Source organism: Myxocyprinus asiaticus, chromosome 16 (assembly GCF_019703515.2).
Source record: "Myxocyprinus asiaticus isolate MX2 ecotype Aquarium Trade chromosome 16, UBuf_Myxa_2, whole genome shotgun sequence".
NCBI classification, from domain to species: Eukaryota; Metazoa; Chordata; class Actinopteri; order Cypriniformes; family Catostomidae; genus Myxocyprinus; species Myxocyprinus asiaticus.
In genome coordinates, this window is record NC_059359.1 from 1,970,776 (window position 1) to 1,998,388 (window position 27,613).

The 27,613-nt window shown below is 40.5% G+C and overlaps 1 protein-coding gene across 5 annotated transcripts in view; it reads right to left on the reverse strand.

The window, feature by feature from the left end:
* kif13a (kinesin family member 13A) overlaps positions 1-27,613 on the reverse strand; it is a 116,767-nt gene that overhangs the window by 30,628 nt on the left and 58,526 nt on the right. For all 5 annotated transcript variants that reach the window (XM_051720170.1, XM_051720167.1, XM_051720168.1 and 2 more), the window contains exons 10-25: positions 27,459-27,570; positions 25,869-26,081; positions 25,559-25,669; positions 25,332-25,466; positions 13,605-13,735; positions 13,260-13,346; positions 12,994-13,169; positions 12,690-12,909; positions 10,480-10,642; positions 7,538-7,681; positions 7,153-7,302; positions 6,914-7,078; positions 6,628-6,801; positions 1,932-2,083; positions 1,698-1,830; positions 1,362-1,508 (exon numbers count right to left, since the gene is read on the reverse strand). In XM_051720170.1, the coding sequence (XP_051576130.1) occupies positions 1,362-1,508; positions 1,698-1,830; positions 1,932-2,083; positions 6,628-6,801; positions 6,914-7,078; positions 7,153-7,302; positions 7,538-7,681; positions 10,480-10,642; positions 12,690-12,909; positions 12,994-13,169; positions 13,260-13,346; positions 13,605-13,735; positions 25,332-25,466; positions 25,559-25,669; positions 25,869-26,081; positions 27,459-27,570 (2,413 nt within the window). The remainder of the gene's footprint in view (positions 1-1,361; positions 1,509-1,697; positions 1,831-1,931; positions 2,084-6,627; positions 6,802-6,913; positions 7,079-7,152; positions 7,303-7,537; positions 7,682-10,479; positions 10,643-12,689; positions 12,910-12,993; positions 13,170-13,259; positions 13,347-13,604; positions 13,736-25,331; positions 25,467-25,558; positions 25,670-25,868; positions 26,082-27,458; positions 27,571-27,613) is intronic.

Below are 27,613 nucleotides of genomic sequence, written 5' to 3' on the forward strand. Positions count from 1 at the left end.
TGATGTCATCTTACCATAAGATCCTGAGAGCCAGCGAAAATAGTTTTAAAATTTCCCTTTTTTTAAAATATCAATATAGTGTTTGGTGCATAAAATACATATGATAAAAAAAAAAATCCCCAATTTGGAATGCCCAATTCCCAGTGCGCTCTAAGTCCTCGTGGTGGCGTAGTGACTCACCTCAATCTGGTGGCGGAGGACGAATCGCAGTTGACTCCGCGTCTGAGACCGTCAATCCGCGCATCTTATCACGTGGCTTGTTGAGCGCGTTACCACGGAGATGTAGCGCGTGTGGAGGCTTCACGCTATTCTCCGCGGCATCCACGCACAACTCACCACGCACCCCACCGAGAGTGAGAACCACATTATAGTGACCACGAGGAGGTTACCCCATGTGACTCTACCCTCCCTAGCAACCGGGCCAATTTGGTTGCTTAGGAAACCTGGCTGGAGTCACTCAGCACACCCAGGATTTAAACTTGCGACTCCAGGTGTGGTAGTCAATAAAAATTGTTTATTGATAAAAGAGTATTTTATTCATATTGTATTTGATACTGTGATACATTTCAGTCCATATTTATAGATCAAGGAGAGGAAGTTGTCATGGTCAAACTCTGAAACATTTGGTATCTCTGTAAAGCCCAGAGAGTCCTCTGATAATACCCCAAGATTTACCACTGTAGAATACTTACATAACAAACGTCCTACACACAAATTAATTACTGGCCCTTAGGAGAATGGCCTTTAAAGACTAAAGTATCAAATATGATGCATAATAAAAAAATAACATGAACCGAAATGATTTTTTATAGTTTGTCTAATGGTCCTAAAAACTGTTTAATGTCAAAAAATTATAATTTTCTGACAATTCTTCATTTGTCAAACTTTACAGGGCTAAAGGCAGAAATTTCACGCTCATAATTTTAGAAAAGCACTTTAAGTTGTATAAGGTTGTACAAGTAATTTTATCACACACACACACACAAAAATCATGCTAACACATAATCATGTTTACGTCTTGTGTCTATACTTTTGAAACAGTGAGTATTTTAACGTTTACGGATTGACCCCATTGACTTCCATTGTAAGTGTCTCACGGTAACTCCGATTTCTGCTTTTTTTTTTAAAGAAAAGTACGGATGAGTCGAGATTATTTTTGGCCAAATTATGCCACAAATGCTGTCGATTAAACTTAATTTGTATTGAACCCGGAATATTCCTTTAACAGTTATGAGGACCTGATAATGTAATCATCTCTTTTATTTCACGTTTAGTCTCCTAATATTGAATCCTCTCCCAACAGTTCATTGATGCTCCATATTCTGCTGATAATGTGTGTTGTGTTAGCTGTATGTACGGACCTGATAGCTGTCCAGCGCTCTCTGTAGTTTAATGGATCGAGCGGACACACATCCGATAGAAACAGACAGAAGAGCCTCCACAAGCAGCGGCAGAGTTCCTGAATGCTGCACCGGTTGAACACACACCTGCACTCTCCGAGAGTGACCCTGAAATATACAAACACACTTACGAGATGGACCATATGTATGGCACTGTTCACAATATTGTACAAAACAGTTTTACAAACAATTACTCCTTACCAACCCTCCAATGAGCCAAAGGAGACAATGAAACAGGAATAGTGGTACCAAATGCATGACTGCAGAAGCACACGCAGACAAACACATGTGTGATACCTGCCGCAGCTGAAACACTCCTCCGGTGCTGGTGTCTTTGTTTGGGTGCAGATCAACGGGTGAATACTCGCCCTGTTCGTTCAGCTCCTGTATGGAGACCCACAGCTCAACTCTACGTGAGACCTCACTCCACCTGTGACATAACCCACACACAAATGCAAAACAGTCAAGCAAAATCTTTGTTTGAAAGAGTGACTGCGTCACATCTCAGATGTTTGTTAAACGTATGCACACCTGTCTCTGAGCGATCGTGTCTTGGCCTGCAGAGCGTCCAGTTCCAACCCTGAACGACTGTTACCGGCATAACGGTGACCCCACACCTCTATCGCCAGAGCTCCATCTGAGATAAACTCCAGAAACTCCTCTGTCACATGCACCATAAAATCCTGCAGAGATGAATGACAGAATCAAATTTGTCTCTGTACAGGTGAGATGGACTTATCAAACATGGTCTAAAAACCACAGGCAATTTCATCTGAATATATATATATATATTCTCCCAATTTGGAATGCCCAATTCCCAATGTGCTTTTAAGTCCTCGTGGTGGCGTAGTGATTCGCCTCATTCTGGGTGGCGGAGGACGAATCCCAGTTGCAAACTGTCTGAGACCATCAACCCGTGCATCTTATCACGTTGCTTGTTGAGCGTTCTTATCACGTTGCCATGGAGACATAGCGCGTGTGGAGGCTTCACGCCATCCACCACGGCAACCACGCTCAACTCACCACGCGTCCCACCGAGAGCGAACCACATTATAGTGACCACGAGAAGGTTACCCCATGTGACTCTAACCTCCCTAGCAACCGGGCCAATTTGGTTGCTTAGGAGACCTGGCTGGAGTCACTCAGCACGCCCTGGGATTTGAACTAGCGAGCTAGCGAACTCGAGGGCTGGTAGCCAGTGTGTTTTACCACTGAGCTACCCAGGCCCCCTTTTTTCATAGTTATAGCCACTGTAGCCAAATATACTCTAAATGTTTTATGCAGTAAAAATCAAGTTAAAATAATCAATGAGCCTGTTCACACGCACGCCAATTACTCTCTAAAATCAACTTAATTAAAAAAAACTGACAATGCAAGAAATCCGTGTTTACATGACATTTAAAATAATCACGTTATTCTCTACTTTTGACCTTAAACTGTGAAGAGGCATGCACTCAACATGTGCACACATTGGATGAGCCGGTAAGAAGTTTACATGGCATGCGAAATCGGCGTAATGGGCAAAAATCTACCCGTGACGACCGGGTTATTCATAAGCGGTCGTCGGCTTATAAGAACATGCATGTAAACGCGCTCAATGATCAGTTTGGGGTGGGATGATGTGTTATCTCACAATTCGGTACGATAAGGTTCGTGATTCGATATAATCTCAATTTGATTTGAAGTATGACAGAAAATCTTGCTTATTTTTTAGACAAATGTTTAACCCCTTAAACTCTGGTGCATTTTTGGGCTGCTGCCCACAATTACTCACACTCAAATTTAAAAGCTCACCATTCACACAAACTGTGGACTAATTGCAAAAAATGGGTCTCATTTTTCAGAAAACCCCCCAAATAATTAAAAAAAGACTCCAATTATTCATAAATAATATTGTATGTGTTTATAATCTTTTGATAAACAAAGTTTTTTTTATTGCTCTGGAAAAAGATGGTGTGGTTGTTTCAAGGAGCACAATACGACGATACTTGAACAAAAATGAGCTGCATGGTCGAGTTGCCAGAAAGAAGCCTTTACTGCGCCAATGCCACAAAAAAGCCCGCTTACAATATGCCCGACAACACCTTGACATGCCTCACAGCTTCTGGCACACTAATTTGGAGTGACGAGACCAAAATAGAGCTTTATGTTCACAACCATAAGTGCTATGTTTGGAGAGGGGTCAACAAGTGTTGTGCTCCTTGAAACAACCACACCGTCTTTTTCCAGAGCAGCCTGTATTTCTCCTGAGGTTACCTGTGGGTTTTTCTTTGTATTCCTGAACAATTCTTCTGGCAGTTGTGGCTGAAATCTTTCTTAGTCTACCTGACCTTGGCTTGGTATCAAGAGATCCCCGAATTTTCCACTTCTTAATAAGTGATTGAACAGTACTGACTGGCATTTTCAAGGCTTTGGATATCTTTTTATATCCTTTTCCATCTTTATAATAATAATTTTATTTATTTATCACACATTATACATTTGCACATATACAGTGAAATTCTTTTTTTTTTTCACATATCCCAGCTAAGCTGGGGTCAGAGTGCAGGGTCAGCCATGATACGGCACCCCTGGAGCAGACAGGGTCAGGGGCCTTGCTCAAGGGCCCAACAGTGGCATCTTGGCGGTGCTGGGGCTTGAACCCCTGACCTTCTGATCAGTAACCCAGAGCCTTAACTGCTGAGCCACCACTTTATAAAGTGTATCTATCTGTGTCTGTCTGTGTGTGTCTATCTATCTGTCTGTCTGTGTGTGTGTGTGTGTCTGTCTGTGTCTATCTATATATCTATCTGTGTCTGTCTGTCTGTCTGTGTCTATCTATCTATCTGTCTGTCTATCCGTATATCTATCTGTGTCTATATATCTATCTGTGTCTATATCTATCTGTCTGACTATATTTCTATCTATCTGTCTGTCTGTGTCTGTCTGTCTGTCTATTCGTATATCTATCTGTGTCTGTCTGTGTCTGTCTGTCTATCTATATATCTATCTGTGTCTGTCTGTCTGTCTGTGTCTGTCTGTCTATCCGTATATCTATCCGTGTCTGTCTGTGTCTATCTATCTATCTGTCTGTCTGTCTATCTGTATATCTATCTGTGCGTGTCTGTCTGTCTGTCTGTCTATATTTCTATCTGTGTCTGTCTGTCTGTGTGTGTCTATCTGTCTGTCTGTGTCTATCTATATATCTATCTGTGTCTGTCTGTCTGTCTGTCTCTATGTCTGTCTGTCTATCTATATATCTATCTTTGTCTGTCTGTCTCTCTGACTATATTTCTATCTATCTGTCTGTCTGTCTATCTGTATATCTGTGTCTGTCTGTCTGTCTCTGACTATATTTCTATCTATCTGTCTGTCTGTCTGTCTGTATATCTGTGTCTGTCTGTCTGTCTATCTGTATATCTGTGTCTGTCTGTCTGTCTCTGACTATATTTCTATCTATCTGTCTGTCTGTCTATCTGTATATCTGTGTCTGTCTGTCTGTCTCTGACTATATTTCTATCTATCTGTCTGTCTGTCTATCTGTATATCTGTGTCTGTCTGTCTGTCTCTGACTATATTTCTATCTATCTGTCTGTCTGTCTATCTGTAGATCTATCTGTGTCTGTCTGTGTCTATCTATATATCTATCTGTGTCTGTCTGTCTGTCTGTCTCTCTGACTATATTTCTATCTATCTGTCTGTCTGTCTACCTATATATCTATCTGTGTCTGTCTGTCTGTCTCTCTGACTATATTTCTATCTATCTGTCTGTCTGTCTACCTATATATCTATCTGTGTCTGTCTGTCTGTCTCTCTGACTATATTTCTATCTATCTGTGTCTGTTTGTCTATCTATCTTTATATACACATAGAGAGAAAGAGTATGTGAAAGTGTATATTTTTTATTATAATAAAGACATTTTAGTTTTATAAAAAATAACATATTTTACAATTTATCAAATACTATTATGTCATGAAATTGCATGTATAATAATGATATGGTGTAATGAATAATAAACAGTGCTGTTTGAATGGCGGCAGTTTCAGATAAGTGCACATTAACGAAAGAGGATTAATGTTTCTTTTTACGTTTTGATCAACAACTTACAGTACAGAACAGAAAGGTTATTAAAAGACACATTATTCAAAGAAAGTGGAGTGTGCGGATCTCATCTTTGATGTACTCACAATACACGGAAGAAATGTTCCGTTTTAATCTCAAGCACTTTGTAATAAAACAAGGCATTTTTCCGGGTATTCCAGCACTTACATTTCTAAAAGCTAAAAGCACTTCAAGGACATGCGAACCCTTTAAATAGTGTAGAAAAAAGCGACAGAGATTCTGAAATGTAGAAATGTTAAAATATATCCAATTTTGCCTCAATATTGTTCGTCACATATTTTGGTTCATGATAATTCACAATTTGATATATTGTCCCATCCCTAGAACAAAATGAAAAACTGTATCATTTTGTTTATGCACCGATATATCAAAACAGCAGTATTTGGGGGCCTGTGTAGCTCAGCGAGTATTGATGCTGACTATCACCCCTGGAGTCGCAAGTTCGAATCCAGGGTGTGCTGAGTGACTCCAGCCAGGTCTCCTAAGCAACCAAATTGGCCCGGTTGCTAGGGAGGGTAGAGTCACATGGGGTAACCTCCTTGTGGTCACTATAATGTGGATCTCACTCTCAATGGGGCGCGTGGTGATTTGTGCGTGGATGCCGTGGAGAATAGCGTGAAGCCTCCACACGCGCTACATCTCCGTGGTAACGCGCTCAACAAGCCACGTGATAAGATGCGCAGATTGACGTCTCAGACGCGGAGGCAACTGAGATTCGTCCTCCGCCACCCGGATTGAGGCGAGTCACTACGCCACCATGAGGACTTAGAGCGCATTGGGAATTGGGCATTTCATATTGGGGAGGAAAAAAAAAAACAGCAGTATTTATTACCTACGTATATTTTTACTAAAACATTTTAATGCAATGCGGAGACTTTCATGAATATTTTATAATGATAAAAAAAGTGAATCGTTGAATCAGTTTTGAATCGATTCATTGTAACAGAACAAATTCACAGAAATGAATTGAATTCACCAACTCTAATGGCACCTTTCCTCCTGAAGTTTAAGTACTGAATATCCAAACTGTTGTTTAATTCAATATTGCCAGCAAAATCATGAACATATTGTTCAGCCCTAATGACTATATGCTGTTTCTTATGAAGCACATGGTTTGTCGTTTACCCTGCAGTGGTCAAAGCGCACAGTGAACTCCGCGTCGGGGGTGCGCGGGGTCGGCGTGTCCGGGCTGACCATGGGCGGGGCTACAGTGGGCTCTGACTGCTCCCAGAATGTGTACTGACAGAAGACGAAGTTGGACAAGTTGAGAGGCAAACCTGACGCCTCTCTGATCCGTACCTGAAACAAGACAATTTAATTAATATATTGTAGTTTTTTTCTGCTGTCATAAAAATAGTCACAATGCAGAAATCTGTCCTAAAAAAATTCGTGTACAATATGAGCCATTTACCCTGCAGGTCAGTTTTTTGGCCATGTGAACAATCTCTCCGTTGTTGTCCATGACGTCGTATCCGCTGCTCTCGCTGGAGTTCTCGGATGAGTCGTCTCCGCCCGCCAGACGCTCGGGCACGACTCCGCTCACACGCACGAGTTCAACGTGCACCCGACCCGCCACCTGACAGAAGAGCGCTAAACGTGTGATAAACGGCGTTTAACAGCTCGTTCAACAGCTGATGTTTCTGTACTCACCTCCCCCTGCTGGCTGATAATAGGCACTGCATACTGCAGCTTGGTGTCATGAAAGAGACACTCCAGGAAGACGTTTGCGACGCCGATGAGGTTGTGATTCTCTTGAGCTTCATAGAACGGATCTGCAACCTTATTATGCAGCCTGATATCCTGGTATAAAATCAGAGAGCAAAACTCAACTAAATCAACAACAAAAATAACACAACTAGAAAAAGCAAGAGACAAGCAAGAGTACCGATTTCTTGAGTTTTGCAAGTTCAGTTTTAGAAATTTGTTGCCAGTTTTGCTGTCCACCAGGCAAAAATAGTACGAAAAGAGATGGCACACCTCTCCCTAACAAGCCGCATGGTTTGATGGTGTATTTATAGAGTTTGTTGACACTTACCACGTCCTGTATGCCCTCCTTCCAGTCTCTATAGTGGTCTCTCATGTCCACCAGTTTGTTCTCTAGTTTCTCGATGGTCCACACTTGTGTTCCCTTCCCTTTACGCCGCACCTGGATTGCTGGTTCACTTACAATAGCTCCACGCTGCATATAAAATATCATTAAATATTAGAGAAAGCATACAATATATGACTGTGCTTCTTAAATTTCAGGCAGTTTTAGAGCTGTGGAATTATAGAAAGTAAAGTCTGTTTATGCAATCTTATGATGAATAGAATTTAACTATATAAACTAACTTTATAAACATGTAATTCTGGTTCTGTTCACTCTACCTCACTTTGAAAAGTCTCATTTTATTCCACTAGATGGCAGAAAGCACTAAAAATATATATTTTTCCTCTAGCGCATTCCATCACAATATACAGATCTGAAATGTAGGTGGCGCTCTAACGCATTTTAGCCCTCACAGATGTGCTCGTCCATAGACATTCAGTCTAATTTTTAGTTCAAGCACCACCCTCATTATTTCATTGAATATATCGGCCTCTGAGTGGACTAGAAGCTCAATTGAGGTGTCAATAGAAAGTGGAGATCCTCACCTTTGTGGTGATATATAACATTGTATAATTAATAGTCGATAACATATTTTCTGATGATTTGTTTTGCATGCTTTTCCAGCTGGATGGCATATCTTGTTCTGGACATCTAAGATATAACATTGGATTATTCACACAAGCAAGCTCACAGACAAGTAAACAATGGCTCATTGTTTAGAAACCTTTCTAAGGTAAAAGCAGATATAAATCTTTTAGCTATTTGGGGTTTACAGCAGCAGTTATCAGAGCATAAAAGAGACATTTGTATTTGATGATTTACAGAAATCATATTTCACTTGATGATTCTTTTGAAAATCTTTCGAACTGTGATATCAGAGCAACAAAATAATTTATACAGTCACATTCCTGAGAGTGAGAGCTTTCATTTGATATATGACTTGTCTATTTAAGTGCTATTTTAAAGACTTTTATATTTATATTATTATTTCTACCCATAACCTCTAGGTGGCGCTTATTTGCGATGCGGATGTTTTAAGGCCTTATTTTGTTATTTTAAGAAACATAAATGCAGAAGTGATGTTCAGATTCTAAGCTTTCAAAAGATACCTCATATGCCTGACTTACGTATACGGGGACTTGAGCATTTTAAGCGTAAACTTTTTTCGCATTTTAGCGCCCTTTTTTGGACCCGCCGGCTTGTCCACAGAGTTCAAGAGGTTAAATTGTCCAAAGTTGAAGAAACTCATAATACAATCACACAAACTGCAATTTGCCAAGGTTTGTTTCTATAAAATTAGCTCCTCATATTTCATTTCCTAAGTAATGATTCATTTACTTGAGTATTTGGGTAGTTGACAATTATGTCAATAGACTTTATTACATTTAGATTTTAGGTTAAAGTACTTTGTATATTTATAAGGAATGTATAAGCAAAAGTGTATATATTTAGATGCTGTAACAGCTTACAAAGTCTTACAAGTTTTTCATAAATTTTAATCACAGATTTTTTGGTGAATTCAAATTAAATCCGTTATGTTGCTTGTAATCTACACAGCTAAAAAATATACATGAAATCTGGGATGGGAAATTATGGATAGACAATTTTAAGTAATTTTTTAGTCAATTACTCTAACCCACAAAAAAAAAAAAAAAAAAAAAAAGAGTAATCGATTGCTCATTAACTAAAATGTAAATTAAAAATAATTCATCACGTACGTGAAATTTATATTGTTTGTTTTATTTACAATTGTTACCAAGAATGGTTTCAATAAGCTAACTTTAACAAACTTCGCTATTCTTTTGGAAAAAAAATTAATAAAAAAAAAAGAAGAAAAAAAAAGACACATTTGCACTCACCCGGAGCCGATAACCGATACGGACGGCATTAGGGTCATGCACATTTATAAACTCAGATTATATATAACTTCTATCATATTTTGATTATTTCACATGTTATAATTCAGAAAACCAAGTGGTGAAAGTTTGCTTTTTATAAAATGCATTCTGTTGGCGTTCAGATATTTCACGCATACACACACACACACTGCTCTGAGAAGCTTCCGAGTTTCTTGTACCGCTTCGCATTTTCTTTTCACCATAAAAGCGGATCCTCATCTGTCAGTATGGATGACTCAAACAAGAACCGAATACCCATAGAGTGGAATTCAATCTAAATATTTCAAGTACTGCTACACTTAACTGCGAGATTCGGTGAGAGATTCAGAAGGCAAATGTGCAAAGAAAAATGTGCGATATTTGAGTAGTGTTTTTAATTGTCGACAATTCATGCAAATCCCTAATCCTAACCACACATCTGTATGTGGTTTGAAATCTGATTAAACCTTTTGATAATGTGAACAGTCTGATCAGATTTCAAGTAGTTATTTTCTACAACTACATAAATAAGAATTCGAAAAACTGGGGCCTGGGTAGCTCAGCGAGTATTGACGCTGACTATCACCCCTGGAGTCACGAGTTCGAATCCAGGGCATGTTGAGTGACTCCAGCCAGGTCTCCTAAGCAACCAAATTGGCCCGGTTGCTGGGGGGGGTAGAGTCACATGGTCACGATTAGTGGTTCTCGCTCTCAATGGGGCGTGTGGTAAGTTGTGCGTGGATCGTGGAGAGTAGCATGATCCTCCACATGCTGTGAGTCTCCGCGGTGTCATGCAAAACGAGCTACATGATAAGATGCGTGGATTGACCGTCTCAGAAGCGGAAGCAACTGAGACTTGTCCTCCGCCACCCGGATTGAGGTGAGTAACCGCGCCACCATGAGGACCTACTGAGTAGTGGGAATTGGGCATTCCAAATTGGGAGAAAAGGGGATAAAAGAATTTATCTGTCCATTTTGGTGAGTGTACATGTGAGAGGTGTGAGGTGTTACCTTGCGGTTGGCACTGAGGTTGGCAGCAGGTATTTGCAGTGTGACCTGGTAGTCTGTGAGTTTGTGCATCTCTTCAGACAAGAAGTTTGCCTCTCGCACCAGAGCGTTCGCTCTCACCACCTGCTCGCGGAGTCGAGACAAACTCTGGCGGAACAGCTCATCCCTGAAACACAGAGACACAAAGTGTGACTGGATGAACGGGGGCAAAACTATTCAGTAAATGTTGTTTCTCTGGGTGATTTCCCTGGGTGAAAGAATTTTGTAAACAATATAGCTCTGTTTCAAAACCTAGTAAGCTGTCTACATCTGGCAACATTTTAAGGCACCATAGTCGCATTTCCGATTTCACAAGGTAGGTGGCATCATTATGCTGCCTTTTAAGATACCTTCTTTTGGCCAAATTATAAAGCAGCATCGCATGTTTTCTACCCAACATGGATTGTGCCAAGCTCAGTAGAAAAATGGATGATGAAAATTGAAAAAAATGTATTATATAAACGTATAATTCATTCAATGAAGAAAAGAGTTAGAACTTATTACAATTGGACTATTGTACACAGTATTTGTTTTTGCTATGTATTTTATGCTAATTAGAGTATTGAAACTCAGTCATTTATAAAGTTCTATGAATTTTAGGACGCTGCCTTAAAAGGCTGATTCTCACATTGATTATTTTCTATCAAATGAAGTGCTTTTATACAAAATCCTCAGCACAATCCAAAACAACACTGAAGATATTTTTGTCAAATGAAGTGCTGCACAACAGAACATCACAGATGTTTCTGACAGTAGTTTCTCACATTCGGATAAGCAGTTCGCTCCCAGTGCGATTATTAAACCGCAAAAAGCTTTGATTTAATTAAATATATAGTCTGTATGTGCTGCTCGCTTCACAGTGCTCTGCTCTCTGTCTTCTACTAAAAAAAACACACCAGAGCGGGCGTGATGATCATGAGGTGTTTGTGTACCAGCGGTCGGCTTCACGCATTCATTTTGATGACATTCAGATGATATATTTATTCAATTACATCGCAGCATTTTGTGGTTTAAGAGACAGATTTTAATTCGATTAATTTTGCATTCAAATATGTCAAATTCATGACGTTCCGTGTTTTATAGCTAATGCTATTTTTATGACTGAATTTAGTGATTCCGTCCATGTTTTTCACATCACGGAAATCATAGGGCCCTACATGTGGCGGTATAAGCGGACTCCAATTGTTAAATTATTAAAAACGTAGGGGCCTGGGTAGCTCAGCGAGTATTGACGCTGACTACCACACCTGGAGTCGCGAGTTTGAATCCAGGGTGTGCTGAGTGACTTAGCCAGGTCTCCTAAGCAACCAAAATGGCCCGGTTGCTAGGGAGGGTAGAGTCACATGGGGTAACCTCCTTGTGGTCGCTATAATGTGGTTCTCACTCTCAGTGGGGCGCGTGGTGAGTTGTGTGTGGATGCTGCGGAGAATAGCGTGAAGCCTCCACACGCGCTACATCTCCGCGGTAACGTGCTCAACAAGACACGTGATAAGATGTGCGGATTGACGGTCTCAGACACGGAGGCAACTGAGATTCATTCTCAGTCACTACGCCACCACGAGGACTTAGAGCGCATTGGGAATTGGGCATTCCAAATTGGGGAGAAAAAAAAAAAAAGGAGGGACGAGATGAAAATAACTTTTGTGGTAATCAAAATTATGCCACAAATGCTTTCAAATAATCCTAACTTGTATTAAACACGGAATATTTATTTACAGCAAGCACATTTTACCCCCAAATCCTCATTACCACAATGTGTCCTGTTGATTTACTTTTACTATTCCCATAGTAGTCAATGATTATTCTCATTACACAGTACAAAAAAAACATGCTGTTGTACAATCATTTTATTTAATCAAAACCAGGAGAAAAGAAAGGGACTGCTACTATAATGTATAAATACAATTTAAATAATATATCATTGATGGTACCAAAATTAGGCTTCATTTTCTATACGCAAAATATAATGTCTTATTTGTTTCTTTTGATTTTGGAGTAAAATGAACCAGGACATTTTCTTGACAGGTTTCAACTGTAATCTAACTACAAGCAACAGAGTAACTTGGTGCATTAATATAGAATGTGCGGTCGGTCACACACACGTCTTCAAACGCAGCTCACCAATATTTTTATAAACATAAACATACATGCAACTCGTCTGTATGTGTTCTCACCTCTCGTCCGTCCACAGGCGCAGTTTGTTGTGTGTGCCGTGTGTTGGGAACGGCAGACGGTCGCTGCTGCAGCGCTGGTGCTGTGAAATCTTCTCAGGCGAGAGCTGCGACCGCAGCGACTGCAGCTCTCGCTCGTACATCACACGCTGTTCCTCCAGAGCCAAACGCTTCTCCTCCAGATACTGTTTCTCCAACACCTGCACCACGTTTTGCATGGGATCTGAACACACATACGCTTTAGGAATCAAACTAAATTCAGCTCAAATCAAAGTGTTGGGTCAAGGGTCAAAGGTCAAGCGTGTACCGTTGCTCCCCAGAGTTTTCATCATGACCTCCATCTGTGCGAACTCGTAGCTGTAGTCCTGCTCGGACGAAGCCTCGCTCGCCGTCTCCAAATCCACTTCCATAAAGCTCTCGCGGGGCGAGTCTCTCTCCATCTCTTTTAAACGGTCTCGCCGCTTGCGCTTGGGCAGGTTGATTCTGAAGTCGACACATTCACACTCATGAGTTGTTACCGTGAGTGCACAGAGAAACGAGACACACGAACGTGATGGTGAATTTGTAGCTTACCTGAAAAAGTGATTATTTCCCCACAGGATGCGATCTCCATGCCACAGATGAATGCTGGAGTAGATCATTGTGCCGTTCACACACGTTCTGCAGGGGAAGAGAGAGTCTGAGGTTTCTGAGTGACATCACAATAAACTTTTCTTGACATTTATATAAAACATTAATATAAACAGTATTTTAGGGCATCATAGGTATGCTCCTGAAACCGTTCTAAACAAACAGGCAGCAACATTTTTGTCAAATTTACTTGCAAGTCAGAAACACTCAAAAGTACTGATTTCAAAAATTATTTTCTGTGGTAATGGACATCGTTTCAAATGCTGTTGATAGAGTTAAACAATTTGCCTGGCGTTCTCTATCGGGCTGAGCGTAACGTCTCCATCAGGGGCGATTTCTAGCACACAGTGTTCAGACTGGATCCCGATACCAAACAACTGGATATCCTGAGACGTGTCGGCACCCACACGCGTGTGATCCTGAAAACAGAGAAGAACATATCAGACTTTCAAAAGCAAAAGTCTTTGGGCTTAATTCACTAAACAGCTGCACCATTTTTGTACACTCATTTCAGCGCAAATCCCTGCATCTTATTCACTAACTACCTGCAATCCAGTTTAACCAGCCACTATCTGTGCTGATACACCGCTGCGGCTCGAGTATTTCAATGACTAAGTTATTAAAATCACTGTAATTCCATTCAGCACAATAATTTCTACTTTGGAGCCATTCAGATCGAATGCATTCTGGTGCTTAAATACAGCATAGCAGATAGAACAAAACAGAAATTTTTAAGCTCTATTAAAGCTTCAAAAATCAGTGAGACACACGATGCAACGGTCAAAGGCCTGTCTAGCGCATGTCTATGTAGAAAAACAACCTTTAAAAAAGCTGGATGCATAATGGTCAAAGTCTGTCTAGCGCATGTTTATGTTAAAAAAAACAATGAAAAGACGGCGAGGCATGGCACAGCAGCCAAAGACATCCGTCTAGCGCATGTTTGCATAGAAAAACAAGACAGTGAGATGCATCACAACTGTCAAAGATGTCCGTCTAGTGCATGTTTTACATAGAAAAACAATAAAAAAAAACAAAAACAGCAAGACGTGGTGCAACGGTCAAAGACGTCCACACAGCACAGGTTTACGTGAAAAAAAAAAAGCAGCAAGATATGGCACAATGGTCAACAACATTCGCCTAGCGCATGCTTACGTTGCAAAAGACAGCGAGATACCGCGCAGAGGTCAAAGATGTCCATCTAGGACATTCAGGGGAAAAAAAAGATTAAAAAAAAAAACAGCTAGTTGAGGCACAACGGTTAAAGATGTACGTCAAGTGCATGTTTACATAGAAAAACAAAAAACTGCGAGATGCAGCGCAACTGTCAAAGACGTCTTTTTAGCACGTTTACATAGAAAAACAATTGAAAAACAGCAAGACGTGGCACAGCGGTCAACAACATTCGCCTAGCTCATGCTTACGTTGCAAAAGACAGCGAGATACCGCACAGAGGTCAAAGATGTCCATTTAGGGAGGTTCACGTGACGCCATGAGAGAGACAGACGTGTGAATGACGAGCTCTGCGAACTTTGCTAGTTTTTTTATTTTCATGTTGTGATCCAGTGAGATTCGATACACCCAATTACATACTTGCTCTTTGAGGTAAATATGGCAAAGAATTCAAAATTCTCAGACTCTGGAGACATTAAAAGACACTTACATGTTCAAGCTGAGGCCTCTGACGGGACTGCGGACCGGAGACACGATTTGGACGGCACGTTGGGAGAAGATATTCAGCGTCAGTTGTCCAACATGTCGGTGATGCTGACGAAGGTTCTTGCTGACTTGGAGGATCTCGCTGTAATACGTCGATCGATTACGGCGATGGAAACAATTCTCCGAGTTGTTTACAAGAGTGACAGAAGTTGAAAAACGAATCGATTATCTTGAGTCATCGGAAGGGGAATTAACCGCTAATCCGCCCGCGTCCAAAACAGACTTGGAATTAATTTTGGAAAAACTGGAATATTTCGAAAATGTGAGCCGAAGGATTAAGTGAAGGCAGAGATATGGTGAAATTCCTCGACGAGTTTTTCCCAAGTTTGCTCGACATAACAGGCCACAAGAGTGGCCACTCACAGAGTGGCCACTCACAGAGTGCCTGCTCACAGATCTGCAGAGGGAGATAGGCTTCGATGCATTCTGGCCAAATTTCTGAAATCATCCGATAAAGATCTTGTGTTGCGCCAGGCGAGGAGCAAAGGGAAGCTTTCTTGGAAGAACCATAATATTTTCTTGTTCCCGGACTTTGCGAATTCCACAAGAGAGAAACGCGATTGGTTCAAGGAATGCAAGAAACTCTTACATCAGAAAAAGATCTCGTTTGCTCTGATGTTCCCGGCCAAACTGAGAATAGAAACGAAGAATGGTCGCAAAGTATTTACTTGTCCAAAACAGGCACTCTCATTTATAAATACATTGGAGTAAGCCATTTGATGTTTCTTATATTAGTGGACTGACTCGCGGTTCAGGCACTCTATTATCTGAGGAAGCTGGGTGTCATTTTTGTTTCTTTTTGTGTTGACTCCGCATAGCGGCTGGAGTTTGTTTTATGGCATGACTCCAAGAAATGTTGAGATTTAGAGATTTTGCATTGACGTAAGATTTTTTTTTACACTGAAGTTCCCGGCCAGATCGAGAATGGACACTTTGGATGACCACAAAATATCTATATGCTCACATAAAGGACGTCTTTTATAAAGATGACGGGCTGAGTGAGTTATGGTGTGTTTTTTTTTGTTTTTTTTTGCGTGGCCTCCGAGTTAGTGTGGCTCTTGATCATCCGAGGAACCAGGATGCCAGTTTTGTTTTTCGTGCTGGATCTGCCTAACGGCTGGAGCTTGTTTTGTGGAATTACACTACTTCGGGACAGTTGTGGTTGAATGTTTGTTCTTTGTGCTTATGCCTCCTAGTAGAATGATTACCTCATCTGCTGCACTCATAACAGCCAGTTCACTGAACAATTGCTTATCTGTCCGAGGAAACTGAACGGTTTTATATCAGCTGGAGTTTATTTTGAGGAGGAACACACCTTCAAGGCAGTTCTGTGAATGAATCTACATGTTTTTTCTGTTATTCTGCCTGTTGGCTGGGGTCTGTTTTACAAAGTATTTTCTGTTATTGTAATTGTGTCTCACAAAATTTGTGCAGAAGCACCAGACTCGAGCATTCCGATGGCAAAGTTGTCGCGGGGGCTCTCGTAGGCGTACATGGACTCTTTGAGTTTAAAGGGATTGTCGCCGGTTGGCGCTTTCATTTTTTTTAATGCGCACGTTTTTCTTTTTTCTGTTTGTTTTGTTCCGGGGGAAGTTCGGGGTTTGATTGTTGCATTAATGGGGAATGTTTTTGACACTCATTTTTTTTTTTTATTATATCAATATGTCAGATGTTAATGTGAATGGGTTATCCCTCTCCACGTGGAATGGGAATGGGTTGGGGCACCCCATAAAAAGAAGGAAGGTTATTTCTGTTCTTAAGTGCAAGAAATATGATATAGTGTTTCTTCATGAAACGCATCCTTCCCTGCAAGAAGCTGAAAAATTTGGGAAGATATGGGGTGGACATGCTTTCTTTAGTGCTGGCTCAAGTAAGAGTAGGGGAGTCATTATATTGATTAATAAACATCTACAATTCAGAACATCAGAGATGTTGCAAGCTGCTGGCACCCCTCATGATATAATTTTGGGAGGAGACTTTAATCTTTTGATGGACTCAGTCCTTGATCACAGTGAAGCAAAAGTGTGTAAGCCCCCTAGAGCAACACTGACACTTCACAAGATCCATAAAAATCTTGGTCTTGTAGATATCTGGCAACTTCTGAACCCATCTGGTAGGGACTATACGTTTTTTTCATCAGTTCATAAGATTTACTCTAGAATAGATTTTTTTTTTGATATCGAAGTCCCTCATTTCATCTGTTGTTGATTGCTCAATTGGAAATATCTTAGTCTCAGATCACGCCCTGGTGAGTTTAGAGATATTGCCACATACAGAAAAAAGGAAATCATATAGTTGCCGCTTTAATGTATCCCTTTTGCAAAATCCTGATTTTCAACAATTGTTAAAGACTGAAATCAGTGTCTATATGGAGACCAACTGGTTCTCAGTATCCTGTGTGGGCGTGGCTTGGGAGGCACTTAAGGCGGTTCTTAGGGGTCGGATCATACAGTATGCCTCATTTATCAAACAATTCAAAGCACGAGAACTTGTGGAGTTGGAAGGAAATATTAAAAGTGCCGAAGCAGAGCTGAAGCGCCGTATGTCATCTGATGGCCTCAGAGAATTGACCCGATTGAAATGCAGATATAATACTATTCTGTTGCAGAAAGTGGAGTTTTGGTTGTTCAGGGCAAGACAGTCATACTTTGAGTCAGGGGACAAAGCAGGGAAGCTTTTGGCTAGATATATGAAGCAGAAAGAGTCTTTTTCTACCATTCCCTCAGTGAAATCTGCTGGTGGTGAAATATTTGCCTCAGCCATTGATATTAATAATGCTTTTAAAGAATTCTATCTTGATCTCTATAGTTCCACGTCTTCGTCTACTGATGATGATGATATTAGGAACTTTGTGGAACCATTAGATCTTCCTAAACTGACAAATGAGCAAAAAAACTCTTGATTCAGAGATAACCTTGGGAGGAACTTGACGAGGTAATCAAGTCCCTACCTACTGGTAAGGCTCCAGGGCCAGATGGTTTTGCCGCTGAATTTTTTAGATCCTATGCTACAGAACTGGCTCCACTTTTGTTAGAAGTTTATACTGAATCATTAAAGAATAGAAAGCTTTCTCCAACCATGACACAAGCCCGGATCAGTCCGATTCTTAAAAAGGACAAAGATCCAAGCGAGTGTAAAAGTTACCGTCCAATTTCCCTGATCCAGCTAGATGTAAAAATTCTGGCTACAATTTTGGCTCATCAGGTGGGGTTTATTCGGGGCCGCAGCTCTTCTGATAACATTAGGCATCTCATCAATATCATGTGGTCAGTAGCGAATGATCAGACTCCGGTCGCTGCCATCTCACTTGACGCCGAAAAGGCGTTTGATATGGTAGAATGGGATTATCTTTTTAAGATTTTGGAAACATATGGGTTCGGGAGTACATTTATTGGTTGGATTAAGTTACTTTATAAACACCCAGTAGCAGCGGTACAAACAAATGGATTAATTTCAGATTATTTTACTCTGAATAGGGGCACCCGGCAGGGTTGCCCTCTTTCCCCATTATTGTTCTGTCTTGCCCTGGAACCATTAGCAGCCGCGATAAGAAAGGAGGATGATTTTTCAGGGGTGATGACGGGAGGTGTGGCGCATAAGCTTCTGCTTTATGCAGATGATATTTTTTTATTCGTCTCTGATCCCACTAGATCTATGCCTTGCATCCACAGAATTATTAATTCCTGTTCCAAGTTCTCAGGATACAAAGTCAATTGGTCTAAATCCGAAGCTTTGGCTTTGACAGCATACTGCCCAGAAACGGCCTTCCAGCCAGGCGCCTTCCAGTGGCCCCAACAGGGCATTAAGTATTTGGGCATTTTATTCCCAACAAATTCGTCTGATTTAGTCAGAGTTAATTTTGACCCTTTAATAAAACGGTTTGAGCGATGTAGACAGGTGGGCTTCATTACATTTATCGATGATTGGGAAGGTTAATGTTATTAAAATGAACTGTATTCCAAAATTTAACTACTTGCTACAGTCTCTCCCTGTAGATGTCCCCCTCTCTTATTTCAAGCAATTTGATAGCATAGCAAAGTCCTTCATTTGGAGTGGTAAGCGCCCCAGATTACATTTCAATAAATGACATAGGCCAATTGACAAACGTGAGCTAGGCCTACCCAAGATTTTATTTTATTATTATGCATTCGGTCTCAGACATTTGGCTCATTGGTCGCTTCCACCTGAAAGAGCCCCTCCCTAGTTCTGCATTGAACAAGAACTCCTTGCCCCTATTTTGCCATTGCACAGCCTTTCCATCAAACTAAATAGAGAAGTTAAATCACACCCCATTATTTCACATTTGCACTCAGTATGGACAAAAGTGTCCAGAGTGTTTAATTCAGATATTTATCTAAATGTTGCCTCGAGCCTATGGCTAAACCCCAAACTATGCATTAATAAGTCCCCTTTTTGTTGGTCAGAGTGGATTGCGATGGGGGTTAATACACTCGGTGATCTTTACGAGAGCGGTGTGATGAGATCCTTTGAAAATCTGGTTCAATATTTTGGGATCCCCAGATCTCAGTTTTTTAGGTATCTTCAGTTACGCCATTTGCTCTGTACTATTTTTGGGAGTAGCATACACCCCCCTAAAGCAGCAGATACTCTAGGAGTGGTGATTTCTGCTTTTGGAAAGGGCCACGAGGCATCAGTGTATTACTCCTTATTAATTCAGTGTCTGGGGGACGGAGTCTCAACCACTCTCAAGAGATTATTGGAGAAAGATTTAAACCTGGAATTGGAGGAGAGAGAATGGGCTAGGATTTTAAAAAACATAAAAACTGCATCGAGAGATGCAAGCGTTCTACATCGGTTCTATTGGATCCCCTCTAAATTGTATAGGCTTGGTCTTAAAGACACACCCACCTGCTGGCGATGCCAATCAGAGGAAGGAGACATGGCCCATGTTTTTTGGTGGTGTGCTGAGATTCAGGAATTTTGGTTGAAGGTACAGAGTGTTCTGTGTGACGTGTTGGGCATTCGGATTTCGTTTTGCCCCAGACTCTGTGTTTTGGGTGATGGGGCGGTCATCGACGTTGGTGATAAATACATAAACAATTGGATCCTCACTAGTGCGATGATAGGCAGGCAGATTGTTTTAAGGGGTTGGAAGTCGGTGGGAGCACCCTCAATTCGGGAGTGTGCGAAGAGATGGGAAGGGTGGCAGCCTTCAAAGAGGTAACATGTAGAATGCTGGGGATATGGGATTCTTTTATTGGGAAATGGGGTAGATATTTGACATTTTTGGGGGGCTCTCGCAGTGGGTCTGTGGAGAGAGAGGTATAGTTTAGAGTTGTATGTTTATTATAGGTGTATGTGTATGTATGTGTGTATATATGTATGTGTGTGTGTATATATATATATATATATATATATATATATATATATATATATATATATATATATATATATATGTATATATTTATTTATTATTTTATTCTCTGTAAATGTGTGTAATTATGTAACACCACTGGGATGTTCGTTTGGGGTGGGGTTCTTGATCGGGGAGGGGAAGTAGTGGGTGTTAATGTCGATTCACTGTATATATATATATATGTTTTGTTTTTCTTTCTTTTGAAAATTAATAAAATGTTAATCACAAAAAAGATGTCCATTTAGGACATTTATGGGGAAAAAAAACAACAATTAAAAAACAGCTAGCTGAGGCACAATGGTTAAACATGTCCGTCAAGTGCATGTTTACGTAGAAAAACAAAAAACAGTGAACAGCAGAGCAACTGTCATAAAGGCCCATCTAGCACATGTTTATTTTTTAAAAAGCTGGGCGCACAATGGTCAAAGTCTGTTTAGCACGTTTACGTTGAAAAAAAAAAAAAAAAAACAGCGAGATGTGGCACAATGGTCAAAGACATCTGACTAGTGTGTTTACATAAAAAAAACAAAAGACAGTGAGATGCAGCGCAACTGTTGAAGATGACCGTCTAGCGCATGTTTTACATTGGAAAAAGAAAAAAAAAAACAACAACAGCAAGACATGACACAATGGTCAACGACATTCGTCTAGTGCACGTTTACGTTGCAGAACAAAAAACAGCAAGACGCAGCGCAACGGTCAAAAACGTCTGCCTAGCACACGTTTACGAAGAAAAAAAAAAAACAGCAAGACATGACACAACGGTCAACGACATTCATCTAGTGTATGTTTGAAATGCAAAACAAAAGACAGCGAGAAGCCGCGCAATAGTCAAAGACGTGTCTAGCGCATGTTTACATAGAAAACCAATTTAAAAAAAACAGTAAGACGCAGTGCAAAGGTCAAAGACGTCTTTCTAGCGCATTTGTACATAGAAAAACTACTGAAAAACAGCAAAACGTGGCGTAACGGTAAAAAACATCCAACTAGGACGTTTATGGGGGGAAAAACATTAAAAAACAGCTAGTTAAGGCACAACGGTTAAAGATGTCCGTCAAGTGCATGTTTATGTAGAAAAACTAGTAAAAACTGCAAGACGTCCGTCTAGCGTGTTTACGTTAAAAAAACATTTAAAGAACAGAAAGACGTGGCGCAACGGTCAAAGACGTCCATCTAGGATGTTTATGCAAAAAAACAAACAGCTAGCTGAGGTACAACGGTAAAAGATGTCTGTCAAGCGCATGTTTATGTAGAAAAACTAATAAAAAAACTGCAAGACGTCCGTCTAGCGTGTTTACGTAAAAACATTTTTAAAAACAGCTAGTTGAGGCACAACGGTTTTAGATGTCCATCAAGTACGTTTATGTAGAAAAACAATTAAAGAACAGAAAGACGTGGCGCAACGGTCAAAGACGTCCGTCTAGCATGTTTACGTTAAAAAAAACTAAACAACAATGAAAAAACAGCTATTGAGGCACAAACGTTAAAGATGTCCGTCAAGCACGTTTATGTAGAAAAACTAATAAAAAACTGCAAGATGTCCGTCTAGCGTGTTTACGTAAACACATTTTTAAAAACAGCTAGTTGAGGCACAACGGTTAAAGATGTCCGTCAAGTACAAGTTTATGTAGAAAAACAATTAAAGAACAGAAAGACGTGGCGCAACGGTCAAAGACGATCCGTCTAGCATGTTTACGTTAAAAAAACAAAACAATGAAAAAACAGCTATTGAGGCACAACGGTAAAAGATGTCTGTCAAGCGCATGTTTATGTAGAAAAACAAATAAAAAAAATTGCAAGACGTCCGTCTAGCATGTTTACGTTAAAAAAAACTAAACAACAATGAAAAAACAGCTAGTTGAGGCACAAACGTTAAAGATGTCCGTCAAGCGCATGTTTATGTAGAAAAACTAATAAAAAACTGCAAGATGTCCGTCTAGCGTGTTTACGTAAAAACATTTTTAAAAACAGCTAGTTGAGGCACAACGGTTAAAGATGTCCGTCAAGTACAAGTTTATGTAGAAAAACAATTAAAGAACAGAAAGACGTGGCGCAACGGTCAAAGACGATCCGTCTAGCATGTTTACGTTAAAAAAACAAAACAATGAAAAAACAGCTATTGAGGCACAACGGTAAAAGATGTCTGTCAAGCGCATGTTTATGTAGAAAAACAAATAAAAAAAATTGCAAGACGTCCGTCTAGCATGTTTACGTAAAAAAAAAAAAACTATTAAAAAACAGCTAGTTGAGGCACAAACGTTAAAGATGTCCGTCAAGCGCATGTTTATGTAGAAAAACTAATAAAAAACTGCAAGATGTCCGTCTAGCGTGTTTACGTAAAAACATTTTTAAAAACAGCTAGTTGAGGCACAACGGTTAAAGATGTCCGTCAAGTACAAGTTTATGTAGAAAAACAATTAAAGAACAGAAAGACGTGGCGCAACGGTCAAAGACGTCCGTCTAGCATGTTTACGTTAAAAAAAACTAAACAACAATGAAAAAACAGCTATTGAGGCACAAACGTTAAAGATGTCCGTCAAGCACGTTTATGTAGAAAAACTAATAAAAAACTGCAAGATGTCCGTCTAGCGTGTTTACGTAAACACATTTTTAAAAACAGCTAGTTGAGGCACAACGGTTAAAGATGTCCGTCAAGTACAAGTTTATGTAGAAAAACAATTAAAGAACAGAAAGACGTGGCGCAACAGTCAAAGACGACCGTCTAGCATGTTTACGTTAAAAAAACAAAACAATGAAAAAACAGCTATTGAGGCACAACGGTAAAAGATGTCTGTCAAGCGCATGTTTATGTAGAAAAACAAATAAAAAAAATTGCAAGACGTCCGTCTAGCATGTTTACGTAAAAAAAAAAAAACTATTAAAAAACAGCTAGTTGAGGCACAAACGTTAAAGATGTCCGTCAAGCGCATGTTTATGTAGAAAAACTAATAAAAAAACTGCAAGATGTCCGTCTAGCGTGTTTACGTAAAAACATTTTTAAAAACAGCTAGTTGAGGCACAACGGTTAAAGATGTCCGTCAAGTACAAGTTTATGTAGAAAAACAATTAAAGAACAGAAAGACGTGGCGCAACGGTCAAAGACGTCCGTCTAGCATGTTTACGTTAAAAAAACAAAACAATGAAAAAACAGCTATTGAGGCACAAACGTTAAAGATATCCATCAAGCGTATGTTTATGTAGAAAAAATAAAAAAAACTGCAAGACGTCCGTCTAGCGTGTTTACGTAAAAACATTTTTAAAAACAGCTAGTTGAGGCACAACGGTTATAGATGTCCATCAAGTACGTTTATGTAGAAAAACAATTAAAGAACAGAAAGACGTGGCGCAACGGTCAAAGACATCCGTCTAGCATGTTTACGTTAAAAAAACAAAACAACAATGAAAAAACAGCTATTGAGGCACAAACGTTAAAGATATCCATCAAGCGTATGTTTATGTAGAAAAACTAAAAAAAACTGCAAGACGTCCGTCTAGCGTGTTTGCGTAAAAACATTTTTAAAAAACAGCTAGTTGAGGCACAACGGTTAAAGATGTCCGTCAAGCGCATGTTTATGTTGAAAAACAAATAAAAAATTGCAAGATGTCCGTCTAGTACATTTACGTTAAAAAAATACTATTAAAAACAGCTAGTTGAGGCACAACGGTTTAAGATTTCAGTCAAGCGCACAAAAAACTGCGAGATACAGCGCAACTGTAAAAGACGTCTTTCTAGCGCATATGTACATAGAAAAACTATTGAAAAACAGCAAGACGTGGCGTAACAGTCAAAAACATCCATCTAGGACGTTTACGGGGAAAAAACAATTAAAAAACAGCTAGTTGAGGCACAACGGTTTAAGATGTCCGTGAAGCGCAAATTTACGTAGAAAAACAATTAAATAACAGAAAGAGGCAGCGCAACGGTCAAAGACGTCCGTCTAGTGTGTTTACGTAAAAACAATTAAAAAACAGCTAGTTGAGGCACAACGGTTTAAGATGTCCGTGAAGCGCAAATTTACGTAGAAAAACAATTAAATAACAGAAAGAGGCAGCGCAACGGTCAAAGACGTCCGTCTAGTGTGTTTACGTAAAAACAATTAAAAAACAGCTAGTTGAGGCACAACGGTTAAAGATAACCGCCAAGGACGTTTACATAGAAAAACTACCGAAAAACATCAAGACACAGCGTAACGTTCAAAAACATGTTCGGTGTGAACGGCCCCTTTCTTTTCAAATAAGGCATAATTATAAACTGCGCCTTATTCATAAACATCAGCGCCATTTGCCTGGTATTTTACTATTAACTGCCACAAAGAGCAGACAGAAAACTTAATTTTTCAGAGATATTTATGCAAATTTTCAGATTTTTAAAGTCTTACCTTTGGTCCCCCCAATGATGAATATTGCTCTCAGCACAAATTTTTCAGGCGTGTTTGCGCCATTACCTGATTTGACTAATTAGGGGCTAAAGCAATGTAGGCAGTGCGTTCAAATAAACAGCGCTATCAACCTGTGAATTTCATTTTTGTGAATTTCCCCTTTTGCCTCTGAGCTTAAAGGTAAACCTCATAAACACAGTGTCTTTACATCAGCTGACAGTAATAACAGTGGAGGAACAAAATCACAGGCATCAAAGGAGCGTGTGAAGAGGAGTGTGATTGTTTCATGCATGTGGGCTCAGTTAAACAAACATTTCCCTCACAGGGGGACGTTAATTCCCACATTGCACTGTTCCCTTCACATTAACATGGTAATTCTGCAGTGGTATGCCAAGCCGACAGGAGGAGGCAAACAAAGGCCTGTTGTTGAGCGTGCAGACGAGTCTGGCTGCGCTTTGACATGCATCGCTCAGAGCTCTGGGATGGATATAATAGCCAATGCACCAAAAGCACCACATCAGCTGTTAGTTAATATTAATGTACCTTCAGATAATAAACAAGCAGTTCGTTTAGAGCAGGATCTGCATTCAGGTTGACCAGGAAGCATTTATCTTCTCCAACTTTGATCCCTGAAGACTCAAGAGAGATGCCCATGCTCTCCAGCTGCCTCTGACGCTCCTGCAGGAACCAATGAAAACCCAGAGCTCAGCTGTCAATCAAATATCAGAGATCTCCGATATGTTTCACTTTCATCTAAAAGTGTGTAACACCTGTGCGATCTCCTCTGTCTTCCGTAGTTTCTCCTCCCAGCTCACTGTCATCTCCTGAATAAGTTTCTCGGACTCCTGCAGCTTCTCCTTCAGCTCAGGAGCTTTCAGAGACTGACAAACACAACAATAACATATTGTTACAAATGAATATCAAAATACCACTCTATTTATAGCCTCACATGTGTAACATCAGCTCTGTTCCATGCATTTACGTGTCCGTGCAGGACGGACATCTTTGACCGCTTTTTCAGCGCCGTCTCGTGCAATCTGCAATCTGGTTGGTTGTCCCTGACACTCCCACAATTCTCACCTCCGCCTGTGACAGCTGCACCTTCAGTTTTTCTACTTCCTCTCTGAGCTCCCTGATGATGCGAGCGTTGGGGTCTTCATTCACCACGGCGTGGTTGACGATTCTCTTCGCTCGGTCAGCGTACCGCAGAGTCGACAGTGTCTCCTCGTAGTTGTCGGCCGCTGGACTGATGGTGGCGATCATAGCCGTTTTACTGTTGCCACCGAGATTGTCCTGCATCATGGTAGATAGGCAAGTTAGCAAATGAGCCGTACAATTTTAACACTTGGTCCACTCTAGAGTTCGATTACATCTCCCTCCCTCCCGCCCACAACTTTCAGTTTCCATTGTACCTTTGGCTCTGAATCACAGTTTGCGTGTCTCATTAATGTGAGAATCCACCGTGAGTACTAGCAGCATCTGTTTACCACTTTACTAGGTAACAACTAGTAAGATGCCAGTTCCAGTGTGCTATTGACTTATTGGTCTCGTTTTACCACCAAAACTTTACACACACTTGCATTTGTTTTGCATTTGCATTGCACAGAATGTTTGAACATATATCTATCGGTTATCAGCACATATCTACGCCGATAGTTAGTTTTTGGTTTATTCCACCGTGTTCCTCTGTGGTCGCCACTTTTATCATCCAAAATGTAACTTCAATGCATATTTTGTTTTTCTGATTAGATAATCAAATGCTCCAATTTAAATTGAGGGCATGCAATTGAAAAATTTGATTATATGGAGTCTCCAACTTCATATCTTGTGAATAATAATTAAAATCCTTCATCTGGTGAATATGAAGGCTATAAAAAGCTTAATTTGGTATATACTTAAAAATATAGCAGGGGGCCTGGGTAGTGCATTGAGTAAAGACGCTGACTAACACACATGGAGTCGTGAGTTTGAATCCAGGGTGTGCTGAGTGACTCCAGCCAGGTCTCCAAAGCAACCAAACTGGCCCGGTTGCTAGGGAGGGTAGAGTCACATGGGGTAACCTCCTCGTGGTCGCTATATTGTGGTTCTCGCTCTCGGTGGGGTGCGTGGTGAGTTGTGCGTGGATGCAGCAGAGAATAGCGTGAAGCCTCCACATGCGCTACATCTCCGCGGTAACGCGCTCAACAAGCCACGTGATAAGATGTGTGGATTGACGGTCTCAGACGCGGAGGCAACTGAGATTCGTCCTCCGCCACCCGGATTGAGGCGAGTCACTACGCCACCACGAGGACTTAGAGCGCATTGGGAATTGGGCATTCCACATTGGGAAGAAAAGGGGAGATAAAAAATGTAGCACTGTAACGGAGCCAAGTATACAACATTTTTAAATAAAAGTCCTCTGTAAATTACGGTTTTGTTTATAGTCAAAAGTCTCACGTTATGCATTGAATTTTTTCAGGCTATTATTGGGATTTTGGTTGCACAATAAATGCATCATGGATTTTATTTTGGACTCTTGTAGCCTCTATGTCTGTGCCCGTCACAGTAAAGAAAAAACGTCAGATTACTTGGTTATCAGCCTTTTTCACCACCTTAGTTGTCATATCGGCAAAATTCACTCTCGGTTTAATGAACGCTCGGACGAATGGCACCTGGCGCAGCTCTGCTCACCTTCAGCAGCCACGTCAGTACTGAATCTCTGTACGGCACAAACTTATTCTTGCTCTTTCCCGCAGACTGATCAGCCAGAGCGGAAATCACGCAACCCAAAGTCGTCAAAGACCTGCGAAGAGATGACGCACACACACACACACACACACACACAC